Consider the following 26,430-nt stretch of genomic DNA (forward strand, 5'->3'; position numbering starts at 1 on the left):
GACAAGGTCCAATATGTTGGTCAACACTCACAGAAAGTCAATATCAGAACCAGGAATTAAAATGTTACTGTCAAGCAGGTATTTAAGGAATACCTGCTTCCTTATTTATTTTCCAACGAATCTCTTCCTGAAAGAACCCTATGTGAGATGATTTACACCATACATTTTTTAAGGAATGCATAATCAAGAATGCATTTGCTTTTTGTCAAAAATATGCCATGCATTTTTAATCCCTGTGTAATAAATTATAATTTGACAGTGATAATCTAGAATTGATTTATTGCTCACCTGTGTTTGTTTTTCTTAGATAATTTCTGCACATTTACTAATAAATCATTCAGTGGTACATCTCTTTTGTTATTAGTATCAATGTCAACAAGTAATTCCATCTTGAGTATTAAAGTTTCCATAAAACATGCTGAAATTTATCCCAGTGGTCTCAAATAGCTTTATGTTTTTTCTTCTCATTCAAGTTGATTCCATAAATACTTACAGCACATTAAAGAGAGGCAATAATAAACTGCTCATCCAAAGATGAGTTCACAGGAATGGTGAGGGCTAATGATTTTCCAGTGACTGAAAGTTCTAGGTCTTTTCAATATATGACTTCCTATGAATTTCGGTTAGGCCAGATCTCTCATTTCAGAAATAGGTAGATTTCTATAAGTAAATATGAGGTTTTGCATTTATCTCTCCTATACTTCAGCTTGTTTGGGATCAGTCTATATTCCAGACTCCTAATTGTAACACCCAGTGTATTATTTATTTTTACCAATTGAAAAATGTGATAAGCATCCATTTGCTCTGCCCAGATTGTTAAAAAAAATTAAATCATGATAAGAACAGTAACATGGGAGGTGCTAAGGGGGCCATCCTTGTGTTTTGTCACATTATTAATTCTTAACCAGGAGGAGAGCTTACCTTGCTTAAATGTCTCCCAGGAAAAAACAGTAAAATGTAGTTTAATTTTTTGCTGAAACTACTGTCTTAAAAAGTGCTATAATAATATGCTATTGAGAACAATTTTTTTATCGTAACAGTCTTGTCCATAGATCCAGATTCATTTTTTTCCTATTTTTGTAAGAAAGATCATTTCTTCAAGGATAATGGTAAACATTCAGTTTTGGTTTTTTTTTTTTTTAATGAAATGAGTATATTGACACCCTAGTCTCTTTTGAAAACCCTCCGGTTTTCACTTACAGCATTTTGTTTTACACATTCATGGAACATATCATCAGTTGATTTTGTTGTTATTTTATGATATCTAAATGCAAACATGATTTTTTCTAATATTTTTACTTTCAGAATATTTTTCCCAGCACTTGGGCGAATATGAGAACGTACTAGCAGCACTTGAAGACCTAAATCTTTCCATCCTGAAAGCAATGGGCAAAACAAAAAAAGTAAGGAAATGTTGGTGTTTATTTTCTGTAAAACTCTTCTTTGAAAAAATTTTCTTGAAAATCCTATTTCCTAATGTATTATAAAAGTATACATTGGTTTTTGTCACTGATAACTTACTTTCTCGATATTAAATGAACTATTGTAGCCATTCACAATACAATTACAGAATACTAGGTGCCAGAATCTGTGCTTTTTGCTGAGGATACAAAGAGCTATTCCAGCAGCTCTTACTGTGGTCTCGAGACAGGTGTGTAAACAAGCAATGGCAGTATAGTACAACAGGGGGAAGCACAAGATGGGGCACCTGTTTCGTGCTGGAGGAGAGAACGCCTGAGCAATTACAGATGAAATTATAGCTAGGGAAAGGTGAAACAGACACATGGAACAGCATGTACAAAGTCCCTGTGTTGGAAGGGGCATGGGGTAGGCACAAGGCATTCAAGTAAATAAAGATGGTCAGTAAGGTTAAAGTCTAGAACACTGAGGAGTGGCATGATGTGAGATGAAACGTGTGGTAGAGAGGGGCTGTACCTTTCATGATTTTGTTGGTGAACCCGAGGATTTAGACCTGTATCCTAGATGCAAACAAATCAGCCACATTTTCAGCGAAAATATGGAAATTCATGCAGCCTTTTGAAAAGACCATGTAAGAATTAGCTTGAGATCAGGGTAGATGGGCAAAATGAGGAATAGAACCAGGAAGATGAGTGAGGAGGCTAGTTTACTAGCCCGGGTGAGAGATGTTGGTAGTTTAAAGGTATTGGCAAACAATATGGAAAAAAGGAAATTAACTGTACATATGTCTGGGATCTATCAGTAAATTTGGAGAAGGAATGAATATGGGGGATGGGAGAAGGACAAGTCCAGGATGAATCTTGGTTTTTAGCTTGTATGCCTGGGTAATAGCACTACTTTAGAGAATGCTGTAAGGAGACTAGGTTCGAGGAGGTAAGATTAAAAGTTCTCTTCTAGACATGTTGAATCTAAACTGCTTTTGTGATATCTAAGGAAATTCAAATAAATCATTAGATACATGGATCTGAATATGAGAGGTCTAGATAGGACATATGTTTGTGAATTCTTAATACTTAGGCGAAGAACTTGAATGACATCACCTGGAGAGAGACTATATAGTAGAAAAAGGAGAGGACTTAACACTGAGCTTTAAGGAACTTCAGTTTTGTTGGTGGGTGGAAGAGAATGAGCCAGCATGAGAGTCTGAGAAGGAGTGGGCAGAAAGAGGAGAGGGAATCTGGGAGATTGTAGTGTCCAGAAGTTGGGGAGAGTGTTCCATGCAGCACAGAGGTGTTGAGAGCACTGACTGCTGTGGAGGGGGGGAGAGAGATGAGAATTTCCTGTCAATCAAAAAAGATATTTTAGCATGTGAGGTACGTAGCAAGAAGTAAAAACCTTTAAAGCTTATGTGGAATTTCCAGATAAAGACAGCAGATTTATGTGTACATCACTGAACCCTGCTCACTCCTAAAGCCCCCAAAGGAAACTAAAATGAGATCTTTTTAGTGAGGAAACAACAGAAGTTGGGAACTGAAAAGCCAATGAACAAGTGGTCGCTGGCAGCACAGCTGACACGTTTGATGACCTGACTTGTAGTGGGAAAGCCGAATGCCCCAGGTGGGCTCATGGGCTCAGGAAATTGTAGCACTAGTTGCCCCTGGAAAAGGATGGGAATGGTCAGGCTAAAACAGGGGGACTTGTTGGAAATCTGTGATTCCCTGCTCTTCTCTACCCAGTTGAGCAACTGCCTCTTGATCCACCCACCTAGAAAACCTAGACTTATTCCCCGAAAGGGTTAAAGGAGAGGGTCTCTGCCCACAGCTGAGGGATTAAGGTAGAAGTTTATAAAGGAAATGAAAATACCTCCAGGTTTCTTCCCACATTTAACTCCTGGAGTGTTGGCCACTCAGAGGGCTGGCATCCTGCAGGCAGACAGAAAGAGGTGGTCTCTGAGAAATCTTGCCAATGCAATTGAGAGTCTCTCTCATGGTAGGTGGAGCTCAGCCTGGTCTCCCTCTTCTCCCCTGGAATCCTAAAAGCTTGTCCACAGCCCATCCTTAAAGATGTACAGTCAGCCAAGTGTCACCAAACTTCTTACAGGAAAGGAGGAGACCAAGACAAACCAAAAAGGGAGGTGGAAGGAATGAACGCACAAAGTAACACAGGGGACTCCACAGGAAGAGGAAGACTCCCAGTGAGTCTCCTCAGCCTCCTCAGAGGGACAAGAGAAGGTATTGTTTCCATGAAAAATAGGATGACAGACAGAACACTGAAGAGCTCTTTGAAATTAAAAGAAGAGCAGAAATAAAGACTTAACAGAATTCTGGAAAACAAAGTTGAGAAAGTCTCCAAAAAAGTAAAGCAAAAAAGGAAGTGTTAAGCAAATTGAAACATCAGCCTAAGCTGTCCTATATCCAGATAACAAATTCCAGAAAGAAAGAACAGAAAAATAGAGTCTGGAATACATTTTCTCTTGATCTGTTAAGGTGTACTTGGAAAGTGCATAAGATGTTACTCCTTGGGACCTTCCCTCTAGAAATGGTAATTCTTTCAAACCTCTGCTTGGTGTGGCTGGCTTCTCTCCTTATTCTTTAGGTCTCACCTTTAATACCATGTCCTCAAAGAGGTCTTCTCTGACCACCTTATTTAAAGGGGTTGTGTCTGAGTATCTCGTTTCTTGCTGGCAATGATCAGAATGAGTAACTATGTATTTTGTTTTCCTTGTCTGTAAGGAGGGAAAATACCCAGAGCCTCACACAAAGCCTGACAAAATGTACTCAAAAATTTATTGATTGGTTAAATAAATTGACTTAAATGGATATTCGTACAACTCTAAAAGCTAAGTAATTTACTCCTGAGAGAAAAATTGCTCCTGAGTCCATCTAAGAATTGTTCAGATATCCTCTAATGGGAAGGAAAAGCAAGTATATAATCCTTATTTTCTCACAAATTATACTAAAATCATGTTCTTTGAATTAATACAGTGAGGCTTTGTGGGATTTAAACCAAGATCAACCTGTTATTCTGGTCTTTGTTACAAAACTTCTTTCTTTCTTTCTTTTTCTTTTCTTTTCTTTTTTTTTTTTAAGATTTTATTGTTAGCCCATGATGGGGGAGGGTCAGAGGGAGAAGCAGTCTCCCCACTCAACAGGAGAGCCTGATGCAGGGACTCTGGGATCATGACCTGAGCCAAAGGCAGATGCTTAACCAGCTGAGCCACCCACGTGTCCCCACAAAACCTACTTCTTAACAACGACCCTTAAAAATACCTTTGATCTATATAATCATATTGCTTACTCAAGGACAAAAAGATCTTTTTTTAATGGTCAAAATAAGATTAGGAAAGGGTCTTTGTGTGATAGCTGAAAGAAGAGGAAAATGCAGTTTGACAGTTTTTTCAAGCCACTGTTGCACTGACATCTTCTCCCTACTGTCTAGCACAATGAACCCTTCGGAGTGAGAAATCCAGCATTTCTTTTTGAGAATCTCTCTATATTTTCACCCAGATGAAAAGTCCTGTCTCAGTAGGGAGGGCTGACTGTTCTAAGGTTTTATGAAAAGTGAAATGCAAGCCATTCATGCAGTACATCTGTCTGCTGTGTCAGAGAATGGATAAAATGGCTTTCAGCGGCTCCACTGAACCCCCAGGAGGGGATGCAGGATGGATACAGCCTGTCACCATTATTCCCCCTCCTCCTCTTGTTCCCTTAACCCAGAGCCTTTCTCTAGGTCCTCAGGGGTTGCCTGGATGATTCTACTTTGCTTACTTTTCAGAAGAAGCACCGTAGGTCAAATTTTAAATGGTCATTTGAAAACCTTGAAAGTAGCTAAAAGCAGAACTCACCATCTGGCTGTGGGATGTCACCAAAAAAATACTGCGTTTGTCTGTTACGTTTTTCTTTCTACAGTGGGGTGAGAAGCTAATGCATATCATTAGTGTGTAATGTGCTTGTAATCACAAAGCAAATGTAGAATTCTGATGCTGAAGTTAAATTCCACTTGTGCCATTTATATAAACAAAAATGGAATTCTGGATTCCCTTAATCCTTTCCCGGTAAGTCTTAAAAAGGAAATGGTCATAAGCCAAAGTGAAGAATGGTGTTCTTAACATAATTACCTAGGGTGTAATTACTTCACCTTGAGAAGTGAAGCTGGGAAAAATGTCCAATATTAAAATGTATACATATTTTGTAGTTTTCACCTGGAAGTTATTTTTCAAAAAGTACATTCTGCAATACATCTTCAATTATTTTAGGAAGAAAAAACACACTCCAGTCTTAGCATGATTGGGTCTCTGTTTTTCCCTTGTTTCTTATACCTGTCTTTGGGATCTGTAGATACCTTCATTTTACCTTCCCATCTCTTCTCCAACCTTGTTTCCTTACATTTAGCATCTGGGCTCTCTGGGCTCCATGCTACTTTCACTTGTTAAAACTCATTATTTTTTTCATTTATGAGAAAAAGAAGCCTGTGTGTGTATTTTTCTATTAAGAAGAAGGAAATATAGGTCTCAGAATTCCTGTCTGGAGAAAACATCATTAATTACTACAGTTTTATGCAGGATTTATCATTAGAAATAAAAACTTGAAAATTTCCTTTGTTTCAGGCAAAATGTAGGAGCTGAAATAGTACAATGTGTGGAATAGTGAAAACACCCTCACAGGCTCATAGAAGGCAGGCCCTTAATTCTGTATGGTTTCATTACAATCCTTTTAAGTATTCTTTAAAAATAAAATGAAAAGCATTCTTGGACTTCGTAGTAACCATAGGAAAACGAGCTTTTTTGACATCCCATTTGAAATGATCTATCTTCTGTGTGAGTGTGTTTTTATGAAGAGGAGGTAAACACTAGGGCCAGGGAAAATAGGAGAAAAGTGTCTGGAGGTTGCAGTTTGGCCCAGAAAAAGAGAAGCCTCTGTGTCAAGTGTATGCTTCAGAATCTTCCTTCCAATGTTGAGCAGACTCGTGCCCAGTGCTGGCAAAAAGGAACCCCAGGCCCTTGGAAAGTCTACTCTGTTAAGTCATGGGGGATGACATGGTTCTCTAGGAGACCCATCTTCTCCTGCAGGAATCTGCAGTATCTGCTGACTCAAAGGAAGGAACCCTGGGCTGAGGAACTTGTCACCACTGTCTGAACAGGGAAAGGGCAGGACTGAGGTCAGAGAGCTGACCCAGTTTATGTGAGTATGACTCGGGGGATAATTTAAAGGTGAGAAGAGGCCACTTTGAGGTTACTAGTAGGGTTCGGACAATGGTGCAGGTGGTTATTTAAGGCAAGACCATCAACTGGTGGCGAGGAGGAGAAGGGACTCCAGCTCACAGTGAAGTCTGGTCAGTCTCAAGACTTGGATTGACACGCTCCCAGCAACCACATCAGTAGTTCTTCCTAACTATTGCTGGAACCCTACCGGACCACTGGCAGCTGACCTGACTTCCCTGAGCCAGCTTACCAGACAGCAGCTTAGGGCTTGAGTGTCTCTGAGCAAAAAAGGAATGAGGAATAACAACTGATGCCAACTAAAGTTTATATAGTTCCTTCGAGTTTTCAGTATGCTTTAACATATGTAATTCTAACACCCTACTGAAGAATATCAGGCAAATAAAAATACACTCATTTCAAAAATGTGGAAACTGAGTCATGAAGTGGTTAGTTGATTCCATATCCTAAAGCTAGTGAGATTTAAACCCAGTTCTCACTGGAAATTTTTTTTTATTTAAGGTTTATGTGGTCCCATTGGAACATATTGCAAATATGCAATTCTAAGTTGTGTCGTGGCACAAAACATGGTCTTTGAAATGACTGAGGTCTTCAGAGTTTAGTTGTGGATCGATAAAGTCTGGAGACTTGTAGCTTTCAAAGTTAAGTTATTTTCAACTTTGTTTTAGGCGAAGGAACAAATAGGTTTCCAGAGCTTTGTGTAATATGTGAAGAACATATGAAAGAAATTATAGACAGAAGCAGGTAACTAAATACTAAAATAATAATTAAACACTAAAATTAAATATGAAGGGTGGATAAGCAAAGTTCTAGGCAAGGAAGTTCATACATTTTAAAATACATAGTCTGGGGGCGCCTGGGTGGCACAGCGGTTGGGCGTCTGCCTTCGGCTCAGGGCGTGATCCCGGCGTCGTGGGATCGAGCCCCACATCAGGCTCCTCTGCTATGAGCCTGCTTCTTCCTCTCCCACTCCCCCTGCTTGTGTTCCCTCTCTCGCTGTCTGTCTCTATCTCTGTCGAATAAATAAATAAAATCTTTAAAAAAAAATAAAATAAAATAAAATACATAGTCTGTTGTTATCAGAGGAACAGATGGAATGTTAACTAAAAAAGGAAGTTACCTGCCACGTCAAACGAGAGATTTAACTTTTTGCCTGGAGAGTAAAATATATCCAAAAGAAAGGCTAATATACTGGAGATCAGTAAGCAGAAATACCTTCTGAGCTCTGGGTAGATTTATAAAGGATCTGAAAGTATCCAAATAGGAGCCCACCTGATTTTTTTCCCCCCAAATAGCTAACTATTCTGACACCATTTCTCCATTTTTTTATCACACTCACTAAAACACCATATTTACCATTTGTTAAATACTTATACTTGGATTTATGCCCAAGATCACTGTCCTGTTCCACTTATAAAATGTATTGTCTAGTATTATTAATATGTTGTCTTAATTTTTGAATACTTGGGTATATTCGAAAACATGAAAATACAAATCTACCCTTTCTGTTCTTCTTTTCCAAAGAGTTGTTTTTCCCGTATTGCCATTTGTACGTAAGTTTTATAGTTGCTTTCCAATTCTACAAAAAAATTCCATGGCAAATTTTATGGCTTTACATTAAATTTGTAAGTTTAAGAGAACTGTCATCTTGGTAATATGCCTTCCCAAGCAGGTACATACATATATCTCCGTTTATCCAAGCTTCCTTTTGGGTCTTGCTAAGTTTTTTATGATACTTCATATGGTTTCAGAACACATCTTTTTGAATCATTTCACGGATATTTTATATTTGTGTTGGTTTTGTAAATGGCCAACCTCTTCATATCCCTAACTTAATATTGGTGATATCTTAGAAAATGACTTTTTTTTTTTTTTGGTATATAAATTTGGTAGCTAAGCTAGGTACCATCTTAAGTAGCTACTCTGTGACATGTCATTTCTCATCCCCTGCTGATATTATGGGTTTGAACATTGAAATCCATGGCCACTTACTGGAAGAACCAAGCCATCCCTCTGTCTCCCCCAAAATCCAACTCTCTACTTAGTCTTTAGCTTTCTGATTTACCTCCTCCCATTTTTCTGATCTGAACTTTGAAACTGTACCTTATGCCCATTGTTGTTATGTAAGATTTCAGATGCCTCAGTGCTACCAGGCCATAATAAATGTGACTCTATACTTTAAAATCTTAGAGGAACAAGATAATTTTCCACAATACCAAATAAAACTTTTAAAGTTGTTACAAAATACTACAAATACAAACTTTTTTTTTTAAAGATTTTATTTATTTATTGAGAGAGAGAGAGAGAGACAGCCAGCAAGAGAGGGAACACAAGCAGGGGGAGTGGGAGAGGAAGAAGCAGGCTTATAGCGGAGGAGCCTGATGTGGGGCTCGATCCCATAATGCCGGGATCATGCCCTGAGCCGAAGGCGACGCTCAACCGCTGTGCCACCCAGGCGCCCCTACAATACAAACTTGTAACATATTAACAGATTCTCTATTTCTATTAGAAGAGAAAAAAATGAATAAAACCATGAATAAAAACGTATTTAGTTAATTGTGGGTACAACAGGCTATGAATAAACTTGACATTCAAAAATGAGAGATCAATGTTAACTTAGTGGTCAGTTAAAACTCAGGGAGGAGATGAGACTTAAGTGAGCCTCAGGGAAGGGGCAGGATTTTAATAGGAAGATAGAAGGGCCTGCAGATGTCCTTTTTTGACTTTTTCAGTGGGTGGTTGAGGACTGGTTCTGCCAGCGGCGCTCGTTCACATACAAAATAGGCTATGGTTTATCAGCAGTCGGGGGTAAGGTCATGCTGACTATAGTTTGTCACATTTCACCTTATTTCCTGTTTCTTGGATGAGTGTATAAAAACCAAGCAGTGATCTTGCAAATAATCTTGAGAGGACTTAAAAAAAAAAATCCAGCAAATTCCTGGACATGTGTCAGAGGCCCCAGGTAAACTTGCAGTGTACCCCTAAATCCACAGAGATCCCTACAAATTATCACTTTTTTCATGATCACTTTCTCTTTTCAGACAGTCCTCCCAAGCCTCCTCCCTTTTCCCACCCCAAGCAGAAATAAGATATAGTGAAAAATAATTGTATTATGTGTCATGTCCCTATGGTTTTGAATAGCTGTTTATTTTCTTCATGGAAATCTTTTTAAAATTTCTTTCTTAAATTGCTGGGTGGAACGCTTAATTTCTAACAGAAATTGGGAGTTAATTATCTGCCTAATGAGGTTAAAGTACAAAATACACTACTTTATTTAAACAGAAAAGCTGGTTTGTTTTGCCTCAGGATACAGTTCTGAACTACAGTTGTCTTTGTGAAGCTATGGCCCTGTTTCTGAAGAACTGATCTTTGTTCAAAGCTAGAGAAGGGAGGGAGACGTTAATGCAGACATATCTAGGGGGATACACAGCACAACTTATGATTCTTCTGTCATGAGAACCAAATTTGAAGAGACTCGTTTCTTTTGCCTGAAGTGGAAAAGTGTAGAGGGAGAGATTAAAAATGGGTCTGTGTTGTATTTCTCGATCTGACAGGCATCAATTATTATCATGTCATTGTTCTTTCTCTTTCTTGTTTTCTGTTGCAAAATAAGACTGAATGCTATTTGAGATGATTTCTTTTTGCCAAAGACTTTATTTGAATAGCACGTGCAGAGACAAGATGGATATGGTGTTATACCTGTGCTTCCTGTGTGGCTCCAGGATGAGACAGCTCATGGCCATGTGGTTTTGTCTGTCCCCGTGGAATGATTTATTCAGTGGTCTGATGGTTGTGTACTGGCACATGGCCTGTAGCTCTCATGGCCCTACGAGATTGTAGTGTAGTCTGGGATTGCTGGTGTGGTTCACAAATGACACACATGTAGGATTTCTTTGGACTTGGACAAAAATGCAGTTTGAATTTCTACTGTGGATCATATTTACTTTGAAGACTATGGACTGTCCTGGAAGTGGCCTGACTTCAGACATTTTGGGAAGGAGATTGTTTTCTGTACTTATACATGTAGGTGACTGGATACTGGCTGTGTTTTATTCTGTGAAGTTGAATGTCCGCTCAGGCAACCTCTTAGCTTTCCTTCTTGAACCAAAATTGTAATAATACCATAGCTGACATTTATTAATTACTACTTGCTGAAGACTATACTAAATGCTTTTGTATCTTACTTAATCCTAAAATCTTATTAGGTAAGTTCTGCTTTGTTCTTGTAAGTATATAAAGAAACTGAGGCCAAAAAAGTTTAGGTAACTCACTCAAGGTCAAAAATCTCCAACTGATTCCCTGTGAATTTCTTCTTAGACCTTCTAGGCTTGAAGCTATTACCATTTCTAACCAATTTCCTGAAAACATAACAAAAATCATGTTTGGTTGGAAAGAAAAAGAAAAAATTTTTTGGACTTGTTAGTCGCAATAGTTATCTACTGCTGTGTAACAAATTTTCCCCTAAATTAGCAATTATTTTATGTAGTTTATGAAGGTCAGGAATTTAAGAATTGCTTAACTGGGTGATTCTGACTCAGATTATCACGACGTTGTAGTCAAATTGTGAGTTGGGACTGCACACATCTGAAGGTACTTCAGGAATAATTCTTAGCAGCGTTGGCACATTGGGTTAGCTTCAGTTCCTCCTCATGTGGAACTCTCTACGGGGCTGCTCCTATGACACGGCAGCTGACTTTATCCAGAGCAAGTCCTCACAGAGAGACAAAGAGATATAGGCAAAGAGACACACTAAAATGAGAGCGAGACTAGGGTTATAATATAATCTTGGCAGTAATATCCTGTCACTTCTATCACATTCTGTTCATTAGAAGAAGGTCCAGCCCACACCCAAGGGGAGGAAAATTACACTCCACTTCTCCAAGGGAAGAATCAAAGAATATGTGTTCCTATTTTAAAACCACCAATAGTAGTCAAATTTTAACTGTGTGTGTGCACACCTTGAGATGGAATGGTGGACGGAAATCTTTTTTTTTTCTTTTAATATCTGACTCCATTAAAAGAAACCAAATTGATTTTTAAAACTGGTCTACATGTCCATTCCTTGTTTTAGTTGAATATTATGAATGCCGAAAAATGGAATCAGCTACATTTTATCTTTAGAAGGATACCTCAAGCCACATATACAAATGTATGCATGAAGAACTAGGTATCAATAGAGCTAAAACGTGCATACCAAGATAATACATTTTTTTGTTTGAGTTAGTATTCAAGATGACTATTATGAAACAAGCCTTAGAAAAGTACTTTAAAAATACTAGCTTTCAGAAAGAATTCTAGTTTTAAGTGACGGAATACAAAACCACGTCTCTTAGGAGAGGCTTAGTTCAGTCACTGATTCAGCAGAAATGCCATGCTGGGAAATGGGAAGGAATCCAAGTTTTATAACACAGCGCTCTCAAGAGACTCACCCTAGAGCAGAATGGGTAATGTGGGACAGTCTGTTGTGCAGAGCTTTGGGATAGAGTTGATAGAAATGGTTCAAACTCTTACAGTAAGAATAGAAAACAGGAAAGCATTGTTTTGTCCTCCTAATCTGGAAAGTCATCAAGGAGTAAATGGCATTTAAGCTAAACTTCAAAGGATAGAAAGCAGGTCTATGGGCAGAGATTGGCAGAGTACAGTGGGAATGGAAGTCACTCTCAGGAAAACTAGTAACATAAGCAGATGTGAGAAACACAGTGTATTTTCTTGCAAATTTGGGGAATACAGTGTTTTTGAAGCATAAAGCAACTTTGGATGCCAGTGGGTATGCAGGCTGAAAGGCAAAGTGGCTGGGAAATTTAGAGTTTAATCATTGAGCAGCAGAGGGACGCTGAAAATTTGACAGAATAGAGCTGATCACCTGGGGTTCAATTCAGTGAGTTCTTCCTTCTCTCAAAATACTTTTTTGATTTCCCAACTGTGACCTTAAAAATAAGGATAATGTTTATTTCTTCAGTCACAGTATTGATCTTTATTCTTTGAAAGAAATGTTGTGTATGTTATGCCATTTTATGCATGTTTATGTGTATGTGAATCTCGGTCTTTTTTATGAATTCTAGACAGTTCCACTATTTTCAACAAGCATTACTTATTCCACATTAAAAAAGTATATAATGGAACTAAGAATTTTTCTCATTTTTAAAAATGCCATTCTCGATCTAATCATTTTTTGGTTATTAACAATCAAAATGAATTAAGAAACACGAAGCCAGCATTGCCAGCACTGTATGTTTCCCTATTGGAGTATATTTTTATGTCCAGGAGTAGTAGATAAAGGCCAAGAATTTTTGGCTTTCAACTACAAACAAAACCACAATTTATGCAAAATGTTCAGAAAATATGTACGGATTTTTCTTTGTTTTTCTCAAGAATATAAAAATTTGTAGGTTATCACTCTTTACATAGTCCTTTCATTTTTCTACATCATCTGAAAATCAGTATTTCAATTCAATGAAATTGTGGGAGGTGAGGGGTTAACTCACAGGTGTTATCTTGCTTGTGGGAGAGAAATGTATTTTGATTTATCTTATGATTCAGTAATATATGAACAATTATTATTCTGGTAAACATTTGTTAACCTCATGATTTCTAGATTTAAAAAAAATCAAATCACTAAATAACCCACCTATCAAAATTTTTATACTGTATACAATATTTTAAACATTATAACAGTAAGTAAACATTATAAATGAAAAATCACCCATATGACTATCACCCAGATAAAAGGGCCGTTTGGGAGACAACAAAGATCTGAAGGGGACACACTCTTCCATCCCCGTGGTCTAATCCGCCTTATAACATTGCTTCCAGGCATCATCTTCTCTTTCCACTCCTGACTGGGCTGTGTGAGGCAGAACCGTGATGATTCTCACTAGGGTTCTTTCCACAGACACAGAATGAATTATTCTGCTTCCAGTGTTGTCTGTAGATCACACTCCACCCTACAGGATGAGAAATGCTTCCCCCAAAATAAGACTTCCCCGATCCTAAACCCTAAGAGGCTAAAAACTTAAAATGGCTCCCCATTGCCCTCAGGAAAAAAGTCCAGATGCTTTGCCCAGGACACAAAAGACCCAGCAAAAACTGGGCCCCCGTTGCCCACTGGTACCCCTGCTCATCTCTCTAGTCCCACCTCTTGCCAGTGCTGGCGGACTTTTGTCCCAGCCATGCGTAGCCATTTATAATTCTCTGAATTCCTCATTGTCTCTGCCCCATTTTGGACTTTGCTATGTAGTGGTTCTTCTGAGTGGATGAATTCCTTTGCCCTTCCCATGTTCTTTCTCAGGGCTCCAATTACCTACTTTTCATCTGGCTGGTCCTATAATATTCCTGGTAATGCTACAGGACCCTGCTTAAATGTCATTCCCCCTAGGAAGCCTTCCTTAACCCTCCAGGGGGAGTCCTGTGTTCTCAAAGCACCTCACCTGTCCCCATGAGTGCTCCTGTCAATTCTTACTTACTGCTCCAGTGTCTTGAGGATCTCGTAGTACTAGGGCTAGTTAAGCTGCTCAGTAAAAGTTTTCACTACATATTGGTTCACAGGAGAGGTGAGGATATACTGCAGATCACTGCTGATTATGAATCATCTGAAAGAGGGGAGGGACTCCGTGCCTGCAGTCCAATTTTGGATAAGTTAGCCAAAGTAACTGTGCATTCCAAGGGACTAGGGAGAAAGCAAGGAGGGAACAGGTGTGTGGAATTTCCACCGAAGACTGTTTCTGAAATTTGGAATGATTACTTGCCTAGGGCAGCTGCATACTCTTTCTGAACTTACCAACTCCTGGAATGAGAGCTGCCCACCCTAGCCTGCCTGGATTCCACTCGTGCCAGAGGAAGGCAGGGTCTCCGGCAAGGGGCCAGATGTATCTTGTGGCCAACTGGGGAGCCCTGGAGAAAAGAAAGGAGTTAGCAGTTTTAATCACAGTGCTGGTACAATTTTGTGTTTTTGTAAAGGATGCAAATTTTTTTTAAACTGTAGGTCAGCATCAAGTTTTTTCACAGTTGGGTTTTTTCCTTAGTCCATTATGTTGAACTTGCCTTTAAAATGTGTTTGTCTATGACACATCTTCAGTTCACAATCTTCTGTTCTGACATTTTTAGAGCTGTAACCAAGATTATAATGTGGCAGAACATGGTAGGTGCAGGTGAGTAGTATTTTTAGAGTTTCTTAGAAACAGAAGCATTACTTTCATGGTGATAATCTAAAGAGCAAGGAAGAAAAAGACATGGCATAAATATCATGTAAACTGGATTGATAACGTTGAGTTACATTTTTAGCAGTTCCACACATTTTCCCCCACATAAATATTTTTAATGCTAATGATGCCTAGAGCCTGATTCTCTCAGTAGGGAAGGAAATATGTAATACTAGGAAAGAGAGAAACCTACTTTTTCCCCTTGTCAGTTCTGCCTTTGAGTTCTGCGTTGATCACCCTATTCAATAGCATATGGCAAACTGTCTTCCCCCAAACTGTGTAAATCAGGATATCTGCAGAGATGGCTCTGGAAAGACCAACTTTGGAATCAGGTAAAACTTGACTTGCATCCTAGTGCTGCTACTTGCTAACGTATGCCTGAGCTAACCTCTCTTTGCTGTTGGTCCTTCATCTGCCAGATGCAAATAGCTGTACTTCCCTCCCAAGGGCGTGGGGAACATGAAGTAAGATCACATACAGGGTGGCTGTCGCTGCGTGTGGCCCATAATAAGGAGTCAAGAGAGACTGGTTATCTGTTTACTTCTCTCCCAGCTTTCAACCTTTGTTATTGGGGGAAAAAAACCCACTAAGCATGTGGTTTGGAGCTTTATACAGATATGGATTATTTCTTAGAACAACAACCAAAACATTTTGTGTCTACAGGGTGGAGCAGCTGACTCATAATCTACATAAATTTGGGGATGTTGATCCTTCAAAGAAATTAAATAGAAGTTTAGCGTTCTGATTTGTTTTTTCATGGGTGATGGGAATGCTTCACGAAACTTTCCTTCATCGTAAGGATACACATTTCAGTCAACTTACAAAAACCAAATGAAGAGTCGAAGCAAATGGGCTTGTTCCGGGGGAACTTGAGTCTGGTGAGTATACAGACGTGCACGGATAACTCCGAGTGGTCAACCAAACTGCTGCTTATGGGCAGAGACGGGATTGTGTGCAGGTGCAGGTATCTGTCAATAACAGAATTATCAAAACTTAACAGAAATTAATCCATAACAATATGGAGGAACAACTGAAAAGGAAGCACTGCTCCCAGTCAGCCATCTCCTCATTAATATGATCAAAACAGATCATCTGCAGAGACAGAACATACACTCCTACAGCCCCTCGGAAGCACTAAGGAGGGTGGGGGAGCCTGCCTACCCGGACTCATAAATAGCTCCGGGAGCAGAATCCAATGCCTCTGAATCCTGAAGAGTTTCACAGTTGCCTCAACACTGAGGAAACAGACTTCTTTTGAAAAGCAATGAGGGAACAGAAAGTGGGGTGCGGAGAAGGTAACAGTGCTTTCTCAGTCCAACTTAATAAACACACAAGAAGCACCTGCCACGTTCAAGGTGTTGCCAGATGTTGCACGCCAAAAGGAATAGACTATGGAACAAAATTAGTCCGTACCCACAGATGAAGTGAGTTGATAAAACATTTTTGTTGATGGCTATTCTGCATGGCGTTACAGGCTTTTTTCAGCTGATAGAAAAAGCAGTTGTGCGTTTAATCAAGAGAAGTAGGAGGAAATGATGTGAACCCCTTCACTGCCCCACAAGGTCTAAAGTAAAAAAGATCTTCAGCCTCTTTACAAGGTGGGGACTATAATGAGTAATGGTTCTGTGGCCATAGGCAGAGGAGAGTGGCTGGAAGGAGCTGATTTCTTTATTTCTTATTCTCCATTTTCATGTTTGCTCATGCAAATCAAAGGCGCAAATAAAGCTCAGTGAGCTGATCATCGGTAAGAGGACAGTTCCTCCAAGTTACTCTTTGTACACAAAGACAGGTGGATAGTCTGGATTTTGTGCAGCCTGAGAGACCTTTTGCAAATGAGTCTTGAAGTGTTAGGAAGGAGAAAGCAGGCATGACAGTCCCCTTCTTCAGTTCCAAGCTAAACCCCTGCCGGCTCTTTATCTTCTGTTCCCACAGTTGTGGTGGAGATTGTTTGAGGAGGAGTTAGGATGCAAATTCACTGCAGATCCACCTTTTATCTGCAATTCTGAAATCCAGAAAGTTCTGAAAACTGAATGCTTTGGCTTTCTTGTTGTTTCGTCAGCTTAGCCCCAAAATCCATTTGGTTACAAAACCTATTTTAATATTCAGGATTATGCTGCAAAAATATGAGTATAATCATTCCAGGGTATTGCCCCAGACTCTGCTGGGGCTATTATATATATGATAAATATATGGGGTGTGTGTGTGTGTGTGTGTGTGTGTGTGTGTGTGTATACATACCAGGTATTGCCTTTCTAGTTTCTGAAAAATTCTGAATTTTAAAACACATCTGACCTCAGTACTTTCAAGGACAGATTGGATTAAGATGGCTACATCCTAATATATGGTGAGGTAATAGATCTTTCAATTATTTTCAGATTATCAGACTGCATGCTTCCACAATACTGAAATGTAATACTACCTTATGTAAAAACAACAACAACAACAAACAACTACCACCAATTCTTTGGGGAGTTCACTGCATTTCAAAAAGCAGCAGCATGCTTCAGGCACAGACAAGTGAAAATTGACCCCTGGTACTCTGGGGAAAGTATGGATGGATTTATTAACCTCTCAAAAATGACACTCTTAGGAGACTAAACTAATTATGTTTGTGGCAAGTGTACTGGCATGTAATGAATTAAGAATGCTTTTACTTGTAGGCTTAATTTACGAAGGAATCTGGAGCTGCCTTCTGAACGTCACTTCTGACAGATGATTTAGATGGCTTTGAGAATAATCAGTTGGTTTAAAATGTAATTCCTTTTTTTTTTTTTAATAATTCCGTGTTCTATATACGGTTGCTACAGGATAAGATGATTGTTTCCTTGCAGGCTCTGATCCTCTAGTATTCACAGGAGTTGTCCTAGTTCTGACCCACCTTTTCTTAAGAGGTAAAGAGTGTGTCTTCAATGTGGTGTCTGACATCTGGAAAGTCTCCTTAATCAAACTACACTTGGAAAAAGCCCACAGTCACATGCCTGACTGTGGAGTTGCACTTTAAGCAGATGGAAAAGCTAACTGCCGAGCCTGGGAGTTCTCATTGGCAATAAGTTCAGATAGGAAGGAGTCAGGGTCTCACCCCAAGGTCCTGTCTGCTCTCACCCCCTTCCACTAATCTCCATTTGGGGCCCCAAATCCAAATTGAACATATTGCCTCATCTTTAGACCTGGAGTAGTACTACTAATGGATTGATATGGATATTCCCCCACCTCACTGAAATCGGACATCATATTAACCATTTAGGGACCCGTAAAACCACAGAGCCCTGAAAAATGAACAAATCAGTATTTGGGGCCACCTAGAACTGAGCATTTCCTAGAAGGCCCAAAACTTCAATAGAAGCAGCCGCTCCCAGGGTATTCTCAGCTGCGCCCGGTGGCGGAGCCCTGAGTACTGCTTGGACCATGAGCTGCCCTGTGCTCTTGTCTGGTTCTTTGCATCTTCCGTGCCTTCACTATCTCCTACCCACCTGACTTTTTCACACAGAATCCAATGTAATTCTTGTTAATAGGGATAACTGTTACTATAGTAATATTACTATTTACTGAGCATTTAATATGTGCCAGCCCCTGAGCATACATTAATTTAACTCCTCTTTTAGCCCAACTGCACCGAGACACTCACGATCAAGCCCCTGGTAGATGATAGGTACTCAGTCTAGGTTCTCCCCTAGCTCTTCACCTCCCCTAAGAGTTTGTTTGGTTTGTCCTGAGATTTCTTCATCTGGCACAACACACACTTACGGAGTACAGTCTGCTCTAGCTCGCAGGCCGCAGATGCCAAGATGGAATTAGGCATTCAAAATTCCTGAAGGGAAAAGGGAAGAGGAAGCAGGAGTTGCAGGAAGAAGCTTCCGAGTGTGATGTTGATCTGGCACCCGGACAAAGACGTGAAAGCAGGGCAGGAAGAGCCTTGACCAAGCGAGTCCTGACCAGGCCAGTGGGGAGCCCACATCAGGCAGACGTGGCCCAGCTCTCGAACCTTCACTGTGCTCCATCAGCGGCTGGGAGTAGCCTGGAGAGAATGGCATCAGCAGGAACATTTCAGGCAATCCCTAAGGTGCAGCAGGCTGTCACTGAAGCCCTATCAGCGGCTTCTCAGGGCGCCGCCATGCCTGTCGCGAGAATGTGGTTTCAGAACATGGACAAGCATTCAAGAATTCTTGAAAAATTCACCTTTAAATATCCATTTCTCTTAAGTCTCAAAGGTTTTTCAGTCTTTAAGCATCCCCAGTATTTACACATTTTTAGAAGCAAATGTCACCGGGAAGGAAAAGGCCTAAAATCTTGGCTATCTAATAACTTCGCAAAAGATGGTTGAAGGCCTGCTGAGAGTCAAAGGACGGGACCCACGTTGAGCACACGTTAGTATCTATGAGCTGCTTTCAAGGCACCTTCTCTCACCAGAAGGGATAAAAACTTCCCTCTGCTTTTCCCTGAGAGTTCCCTTAGTCTTTCCACATTTTAATTATAGAATCATTTTCTTCATTTCAATGAGAAAATAGTTGCTCACCAGCGAAGCAGCTGACTTCAGTCCTTATGTATTGAAGTGGGAACGTTCAAGGATTGCACGAGATGTCAGGAGGCATGGAGCGACCACGAGTCTGTGTTCTGCATCTCCCCATGCTGACCTTTTTTGAGGTCATATAGCAGGAGGTAGGGCATGCATGAGAGAATTTCTTCATCCGTCTGAAAAAGAGTAAAAAATGGTTCTTTCCTTTGCATTCAGCGTTAGATGAACCAGTGAACACAGACCTAGCCCGTTCTGGGGTGGAAGCCGAAACCAGTGTTCCCTTCCCATAAATTTGAGGGAAAACAATACAGGCGAGTTAATGGACATACCTGAAGTCATATTGTGAGTTAATGGTCAAGACTGTCCTCCATAGAATCACGTGCTCCATGAAGATCAAAACATACTGTTTAGAACTGGGTAGAAATACTCAAATTAGATCCTTCCGGTCTAATCACCAAACTGTTAACACAGAGCCTCTTGTGAGCATAATGAAGATTATCATTGTAACCTTCCAGGTACAGGATTCTGCATCTGTTGCCATGGCAAAGGAGCACAATCTAAGCTTCTGATTAAAATGAATCCTTTTGTTAAGAAATAATCAAGATTCCTATCAGAGTTTTATCACTGTCTTAGTCTTTTCATTTTTTTATACTACTCCAGGCCTGGAGCTCAAAGTGCCGACTTGAAATCTGCTTTTTGTTGTTTACATAATAAGTGAATTAATTTTGCTCCATCAGTTTCTTGATTTTTTTTAGTAACATAAATGTACTTTAATCATTCTGAATATTTGATTATTTTTATTTCAGCAATGATTGATGGATAGTGAGTTTATAACATTTGTTTCTTCTAGAATCTTAATTTTACATTTCAATATTAACATTTTTGAGTGATTCGGTACAGAACACACACACACAAAAAAAAAACCTCTCAAATATGAAAGAGGAATAGGAAATTATAAATTAAATAACTGTCAGCCTGAAGATATTAATTCCAGTATAGGCTTCCATAAATCTTTACCTAAAGGCTGTAAATGTTTCTGAGAAAAACCTTCTGAGACCGATGTGACCTATGTGTCTCTGCTGAAGAAAAACGGGATTTTAGAAATTATGCTTTTTGCTATTATTCGCTTAAAGAGAAATTCAGCTGCAATTCAGATGACATGTTCCCTCCTTTTTAATTGCTTATTTTCTGTTCTGAAAAGCTTTCCTTCCAGCAGTGCTCTCAAGGGCACAATTTTATAATCAGGAGCCTCAGCCCCTCATAGCCTCACGAGGCTAGCACCTGCTGTCTCTCTCCAGAAATGCTTAACACTGACCCAGGAAGGATCAAGGGGCTTTTTGTGTTTTAAACACTTTTTGATAGGAGACAGAAGGAAAAGGACACCCGTATTCTCATCGAGTCTAGAAGAGTCCTGTGATCTTGAGCAAGTCACACTTAATGTATTTGAACCCCATTTTGGAAATGAGGAATTTAGATTCAGTGGCCCCTTCCAGCTTTATGATGCATTGTCTTTGATTGATTTGCTGTTTGCTCATGAAATTTAGTGACTTTTGATCCCAAATTTTGTTTTCCACATCAACAGACTACATATACCCTGTTATTGTTATTAAACATCTCTTTCATTCAAAATGAGACTTTTTAGTAGTTATGTACATTTAATGGAGGTTGCATAATGTTCCCGATTTAGTAAGCTCCATGTGTATTTACTGTTTGGTTAGAGCCTTATTTGCGCTCTTTATGTTTTGTGTGCGTTAATGTAACGTAAGTGTGTGTTAGATGAATGCTTCTTAATCTATACAACTGCAAAAGCCGGTGGTATATTTTATTTCTTCCTTTAATGCACCTTCACGTTATGTTTACAAAGGGATATTCAGTAAATAAGAGATACTCCTATACATATTTTATCCTTTCCTTTTTTTTTTTTCAAAGTAAAGATTAATCTATGAGCTTGAAAATAAAGCTTTTGTTTAAAAAAAAAGACTCATGGTGAGAGTCATTTGAAAATAGAGGTTTGGAAAGATTTCTTAAGTTTGGTGTTCTCAAACTTTATTATTTTTACTTATTTACTTATGTATTTTACTGTGGTAAGAACACTTAACATGAGATCAATACTTTTAAACTTTTAAATGCACCATAGGGGTGCCTGGGTGGCACAGCGGTTAAGCGTCTGCCTTCGGCTCAGGGCGTGATCCCGGCGTTGTGGGATCGAGCCCCACATCAGGCTCCTCCGCTATGAGCCTGCTTCTTCCTCTCCCACTCCCCCTGCTTGTGTTCCCTCTCTCGCTGGCTGTCTCTATCTCTGTCAAATAAATAAAATCTTTAAAAAAAAAATAAATGCACCATAATTATTGACGATAGGTACAACATTGCATAGCAGATCTCTACAGCTTATTTCTCTCGCTTAACTGAAACTTAGAGGCTGTTGGTTAGTGACTCTCCATTTCCTCCTCCCCACCAGCCCCTGGCAACCCCTGTTTCACTCTTTGATTTTTTAAATTTGACTAGTAGATACCTCATATAAATGGAATTTTGCAGTCTTTATCTTTCCATGACTGGCTTATTGCACTTAGCATAATATTCTCAGGGTTCATCCATGTTGTCACATATTACACAAATTCCTCTTTTTTAAATTTATAGCTGCAGGGAATTCCACTGTCTGTATAGAGCACATTTTCTTCATCCAGTCATCCAGCTATAGATAACGCAGGTTGCTTGCACATCTTGGCTTTCGTGAATAGGGCTGTAATGAACATGGGAGTGCAGATAGCTCTTCAACGTCAGGATTTCACATCTTTTGAATAAGTGCTCAAAAGTGGGATCATTGGATCATATGGTAGTTCTGTTTAATTTTTTGGGAAACCTGCATCCTGGTTTCCATGATGCATCAGTTTGCATTCCCACCAACAGTATGCAAGGGTTCCAGTATCTCCACTTCTTTGCCAACACTTGTCTTTTTTTTTTAATAACAAAAAATTCTGCGATTCCCTTATATTTAGTGACATTGAACATTTTTTTTTCATTTACCTTTTGGTTATTGAGTGTCTTCTTTGCAGAAATATCTATTAAAGTCCTTAGCCCATTTTTTAATTGGGTTACTAGGTCTTTACTATTATCCCTATGTACTTTAGAGATTAACCCTTTATAAGATATGTAGGGTGTAAATATTTTCTCCCGTTCCATCGATTGTTTTCTTTGCTATGCAGAAACTTTTTTGTTTGATATTGTCCCACTTCCATATTTTTGCTTTTGTTGCCTGTGCTTTTGTTGTCAACATCTAAAAAATTATGGCCAAGACCAGTGTTACAAGACATTTATCCTGTTTTCTTCTGGGAGTTTTACAGTTTCAGGTCTTACATTTAAGTTTTTAATCTATTTTGAGTTGATTTCTGTGTAAGTTCAAGGTCCAAATTCACTCTTTTGATAGTGAATATCCAGTTTTCCCAGAACTGTTGTCCATTCCCTGTTGTGTATTCTTGACTCCCTTACCAAAAATCAGTTCATCAAATATGCATGGATTTATGTCTGGGCTCTCTATTCTGTTCCACTGGTATGAATGTTTGTCTTATGCTAGTATCATACTGTCTTGATTACTGTAATTCTTAAGTATATTTTGAAATCATAAGGTCTGGTGCCTCCACCTTTGTTGCACTTACACAACATTGCTTTGGCTATTCAGGGTCTCTTGTGGACCCATATGAATTATAGAATTGTTCATTTCTATAAAAAATGTCCTTGGGCTTTTGCTAGAGATTAGATTAAATCCGTAGATCATTTTGGGTAGAATAGACATTTTTTCTTCTAATCCATGAACAGGGGATATCTTTGCATTTATTTGTATCTGCCTTAGTTTCTTTAATCAGTATTTTATAGTTTTCACCTCCTGGGTTAAATTTATTCCCAAATATTTTATTCTCTTTGATAAGATTTTAAATGGGCTTATTTTCTTAATTTCCTTTTCATATAGTTTGTTAGTGTATAGAAATGCAACTGATTTTTGTATGATGTTTTTGCATCCTACAATTTTATGGAATGTGCATATTTGTTTTAACAGTTTCTTTTTTATGGAAGTTATAGGGCTTTCAATATACACGGTCATATTGTCTTCAAACAGAGGCAATATTTCTTCTTTCTTTCTGATTTGGATGTCTGTTATTTTCTTTTTCTTGCTTAATTGTTCTGGCTAGAACTTCCACTAGTACTATGTTGAATAGAAATGGCAAGAGTGGGCATTCTTGCCTCGTTTCTGATCTTGGGAATGCTTTTAGTTTTTCACCATTAAGTATGATGTCAACTATGGGCTTTTCACATATGGTCTTTATTATGTTGTGAAATACTTTTCTTGTATTCCTAGTTTGTTGAGAATTTTTATCATGAAAGGGTATTGAATTTATTCAAACTCTTTCTGCATCTATTATCATGTGATTTTTATCCTTTATTCTGTACTGTGATGTATTAATTGATTTTCCTGTTGAACCATCCTTGCATCCCAGGAATAAATCCCACTTGGTCATGATGTATGATAAATTGGGAGTGTTCATTAGTATTCAATTTTCTGGAAGAGTTTAAGAAGTATTGGTGTTAATTCTACTTTAAATGTTTGGTAGAATTCACCATGAAGCCATCTGGACCTGTGTCTGTCTTTGTTGGGAGATGTTTGATTACTGATTCAATCTCCATACTAGTTATAGACCTGTTCAAAATATCTGCTTCATCATGATTATTCACAGTAGATTGTATGTTTCTAGAAATTTATCCATTTTTTTCTAGGTTATCCAATTTGTTGACATATACTTTGTTCATACTAGTCTCTTATGATCCTTCATATTTCTTTGGCATCCATTGTGTCTCTTACTTATTTCTGGTTTTATATTTGAGTTCTCTCTCTCATCTAGTTAAATGTCAATTTTGTTTCTTTTCGAAAAGCCAGTTCTGAGTTTTGTTGATTTTTCTATTTTTGCTATCCTCTATTTTATTTATTTTTGCTCTAATCTTTATTTTCTTCCTTCTGTTAAATTTAAGCATAGCTTGTTTGTCTTTTTCTAGCTCCTTGAGGTATAAAGTTTGGTTCTTTGAGATCTATCTTCTGTGTAGGTGTTTATAACAACAAATTTTCCTCTTAGTACTTTTTTTTTTTTTTTTTTTACCTTCCAGAAGTTTTGGAATGTTGTGTTTCCATTTCATTAGTCTTGGGGTTTTTTTGTTTGTTTGTTTCTGCTTGGACCCATTGGTTATTCAGGAGTGTGTTAAGTTCCACGTTTTGAGTTTTCCAGTTTTCCTCCTGTTACTGATTTTTCATTTCCCACCATTGTGCTTGAAAAAGGTACTTGATATGATTTCAGTCTTTTTAAAATTAAGACTTCCTTTGTGTTCCAGCATATGATCTATCCCAGAGAATGTTCTCTGTGCTTAAAAAGACTGTGCATTCTCCTGCTGTTGGGTGGAATGTTCAGTCTATGTCTGTTATGTCCATTTGATCTATAGTGTGGTTCTGATCTTCTGGTTCCTTATTGATCTTCTGTGTGAGAGTTCTGTCCATCTAGAAAGTGGGTTGTTGAAGTGTCCTATTATTGTATTTTTTTAATTTTTTTAATTATATTATGTTAGTCACCATACAGTACTTCCCTGGTTTCTGGTGTAAAGTTCGATGATTCATTAGTTGCGTATAACACCCAGTGCACCATGCAATACGTGCCCTCCTTACTATTATTGTATTTTTGTCTGTCCTTTCAGTTCTGTCAGTGTTTGCATCATATATTTAGGTGATCTGATATTGCATGCATAAACAATTATAACTGTTATTTCTTTTGGTGGATTGCTTATTTTATCGTTCTGTAATATCCTTTGTCTCTTGAGAGTTTTTGACTTAAAGTTTATTTTCTATGGAGTAAGTGTACCCACTCCTGTTCTCTTTTGGTTACCATTTGCCTGTAATACATTTTTCCATCTTCTCACTTTCAGGCTATGTATGTGTCCTTAAAACTGAAATGAGTTTCTGGTAGAGAACATCTTGTATGTTTTGTTTTGTTTAATCCATTCAGGCACTTTACTGTTTTTTTGGCGAGCTTAATCCATTTATGTTTAAAGCAATGATTGATAGGGAAAGATTGTCATTTTGTTGTTTTCTATTAGCCCTGTTGCTTTGTCTGTCTTTTCCTATTGCTGTCTTCCCTTCTATTTTGTTGATTTTTTTTTTTTTTTTTGGTATTGGGATTCGCTTTCTTTCACTTTTTCTTTGTGTAACTTTTATTGGTATTATTTTTGTGGCTTACATAAAATGCCTTGTAATTATAACAGTCTGTTTTAAATAGATAAGTTTAACCACACACAAAAACTCTACACTTTAACTTCTCTCCCACCCACGTGTTGTTACTGTCACAATTTATGTGCATTCATACTCTGTATCTTTTAATGCATTTTTAGTTAGTTATATTTTAATACTTTCTCTTTTAACTTTTATGCTAGAATTAAGTGATTTACCTACCTCCATTACAGTAATATAGCATTCTGTATCCTATATTTACCTTTATTAATGAGTTTCTAATGCAACATGGTTGCTATTTAGTGTTCTTTCATTTCAACTTGAATAACTATTTTGAGCAGCCCTGGAGAAGTTGGAGTGCTAGATGCATGAAACAACTCTTTCCCTCCACAGGTGGAGGCTGAGAGCTGGAATTTTTATCTGCTCAAACTGTTCTGAGCTTCGGGGAGGATCTATGGTATTTACTAGCCAAAGCCACCATTTCAGTTTTCACCAAGTGGCTAGACTATGTCAAGGCTGTCAGAGCTCCAAGACTGGAAAGACAGAAGCCAGTCCTTTGGGGAGTCCTCTTGGAAAAGTTGTGGTGCTAGACACACAAACCAATCCCTTCCCTCTGATGAGAAAATCTGTCCCATAATCCTGATCGTATGATGCTATGGTGGGGCTGGAGTCTTTGGCAAGAAGGTGCCCCAAACTCCGGCTTCAGTGAGCCTGGTTTCATGTTTGCCTACGGTGCAGGAGGATTTTGAGTAGTTTTTGGATTTGTGAAGTGTTGCTAAATCATTGTCTTTGCAAGGAGAAGGATGGTTCAGGGCTTCTTGGT

General features: G+C 38.6%; 1 protein-coding gene across 1 annotated transcript in view; it reads left to right on the plus strand.

The window, feature by feature from the left end:
* NECAB1 (N-terminal EF-hand calcium binding protein 1) overlaps window positions 1-26,430 on the plus strand; it is a 208,651-nt gene that overhangs the window by 108,275 nt on the left and 73,946 nt on the right. The window contains exon 5 of the mRNA XM_002923295.4: window positions 1,306-1,403. Coding sequence (XP_002923341.1) covers window positions 1,306-1,403 — 98 coding nt within the window. The remainder of the gene's footprint in view (window positions 1-1,305; window positions 1,404-26,430) is intronic.

The sequence above is a fragment of the Ailuropoda melanoleuca genome, chromosome 9, assembly GCF_002007445.2.
Source record: "Ailuropoda melanoleuca isolate Jingjing chromosome 9, ASM200744v2, whole genome shotgun sequence".
Taxonomy (NCBI): Eukaryota; Metazoa; Chordata; class Mammalia; order Carnivora; family Ursidae; genus Ailuropoda; species Ailuropoda melanoleuca.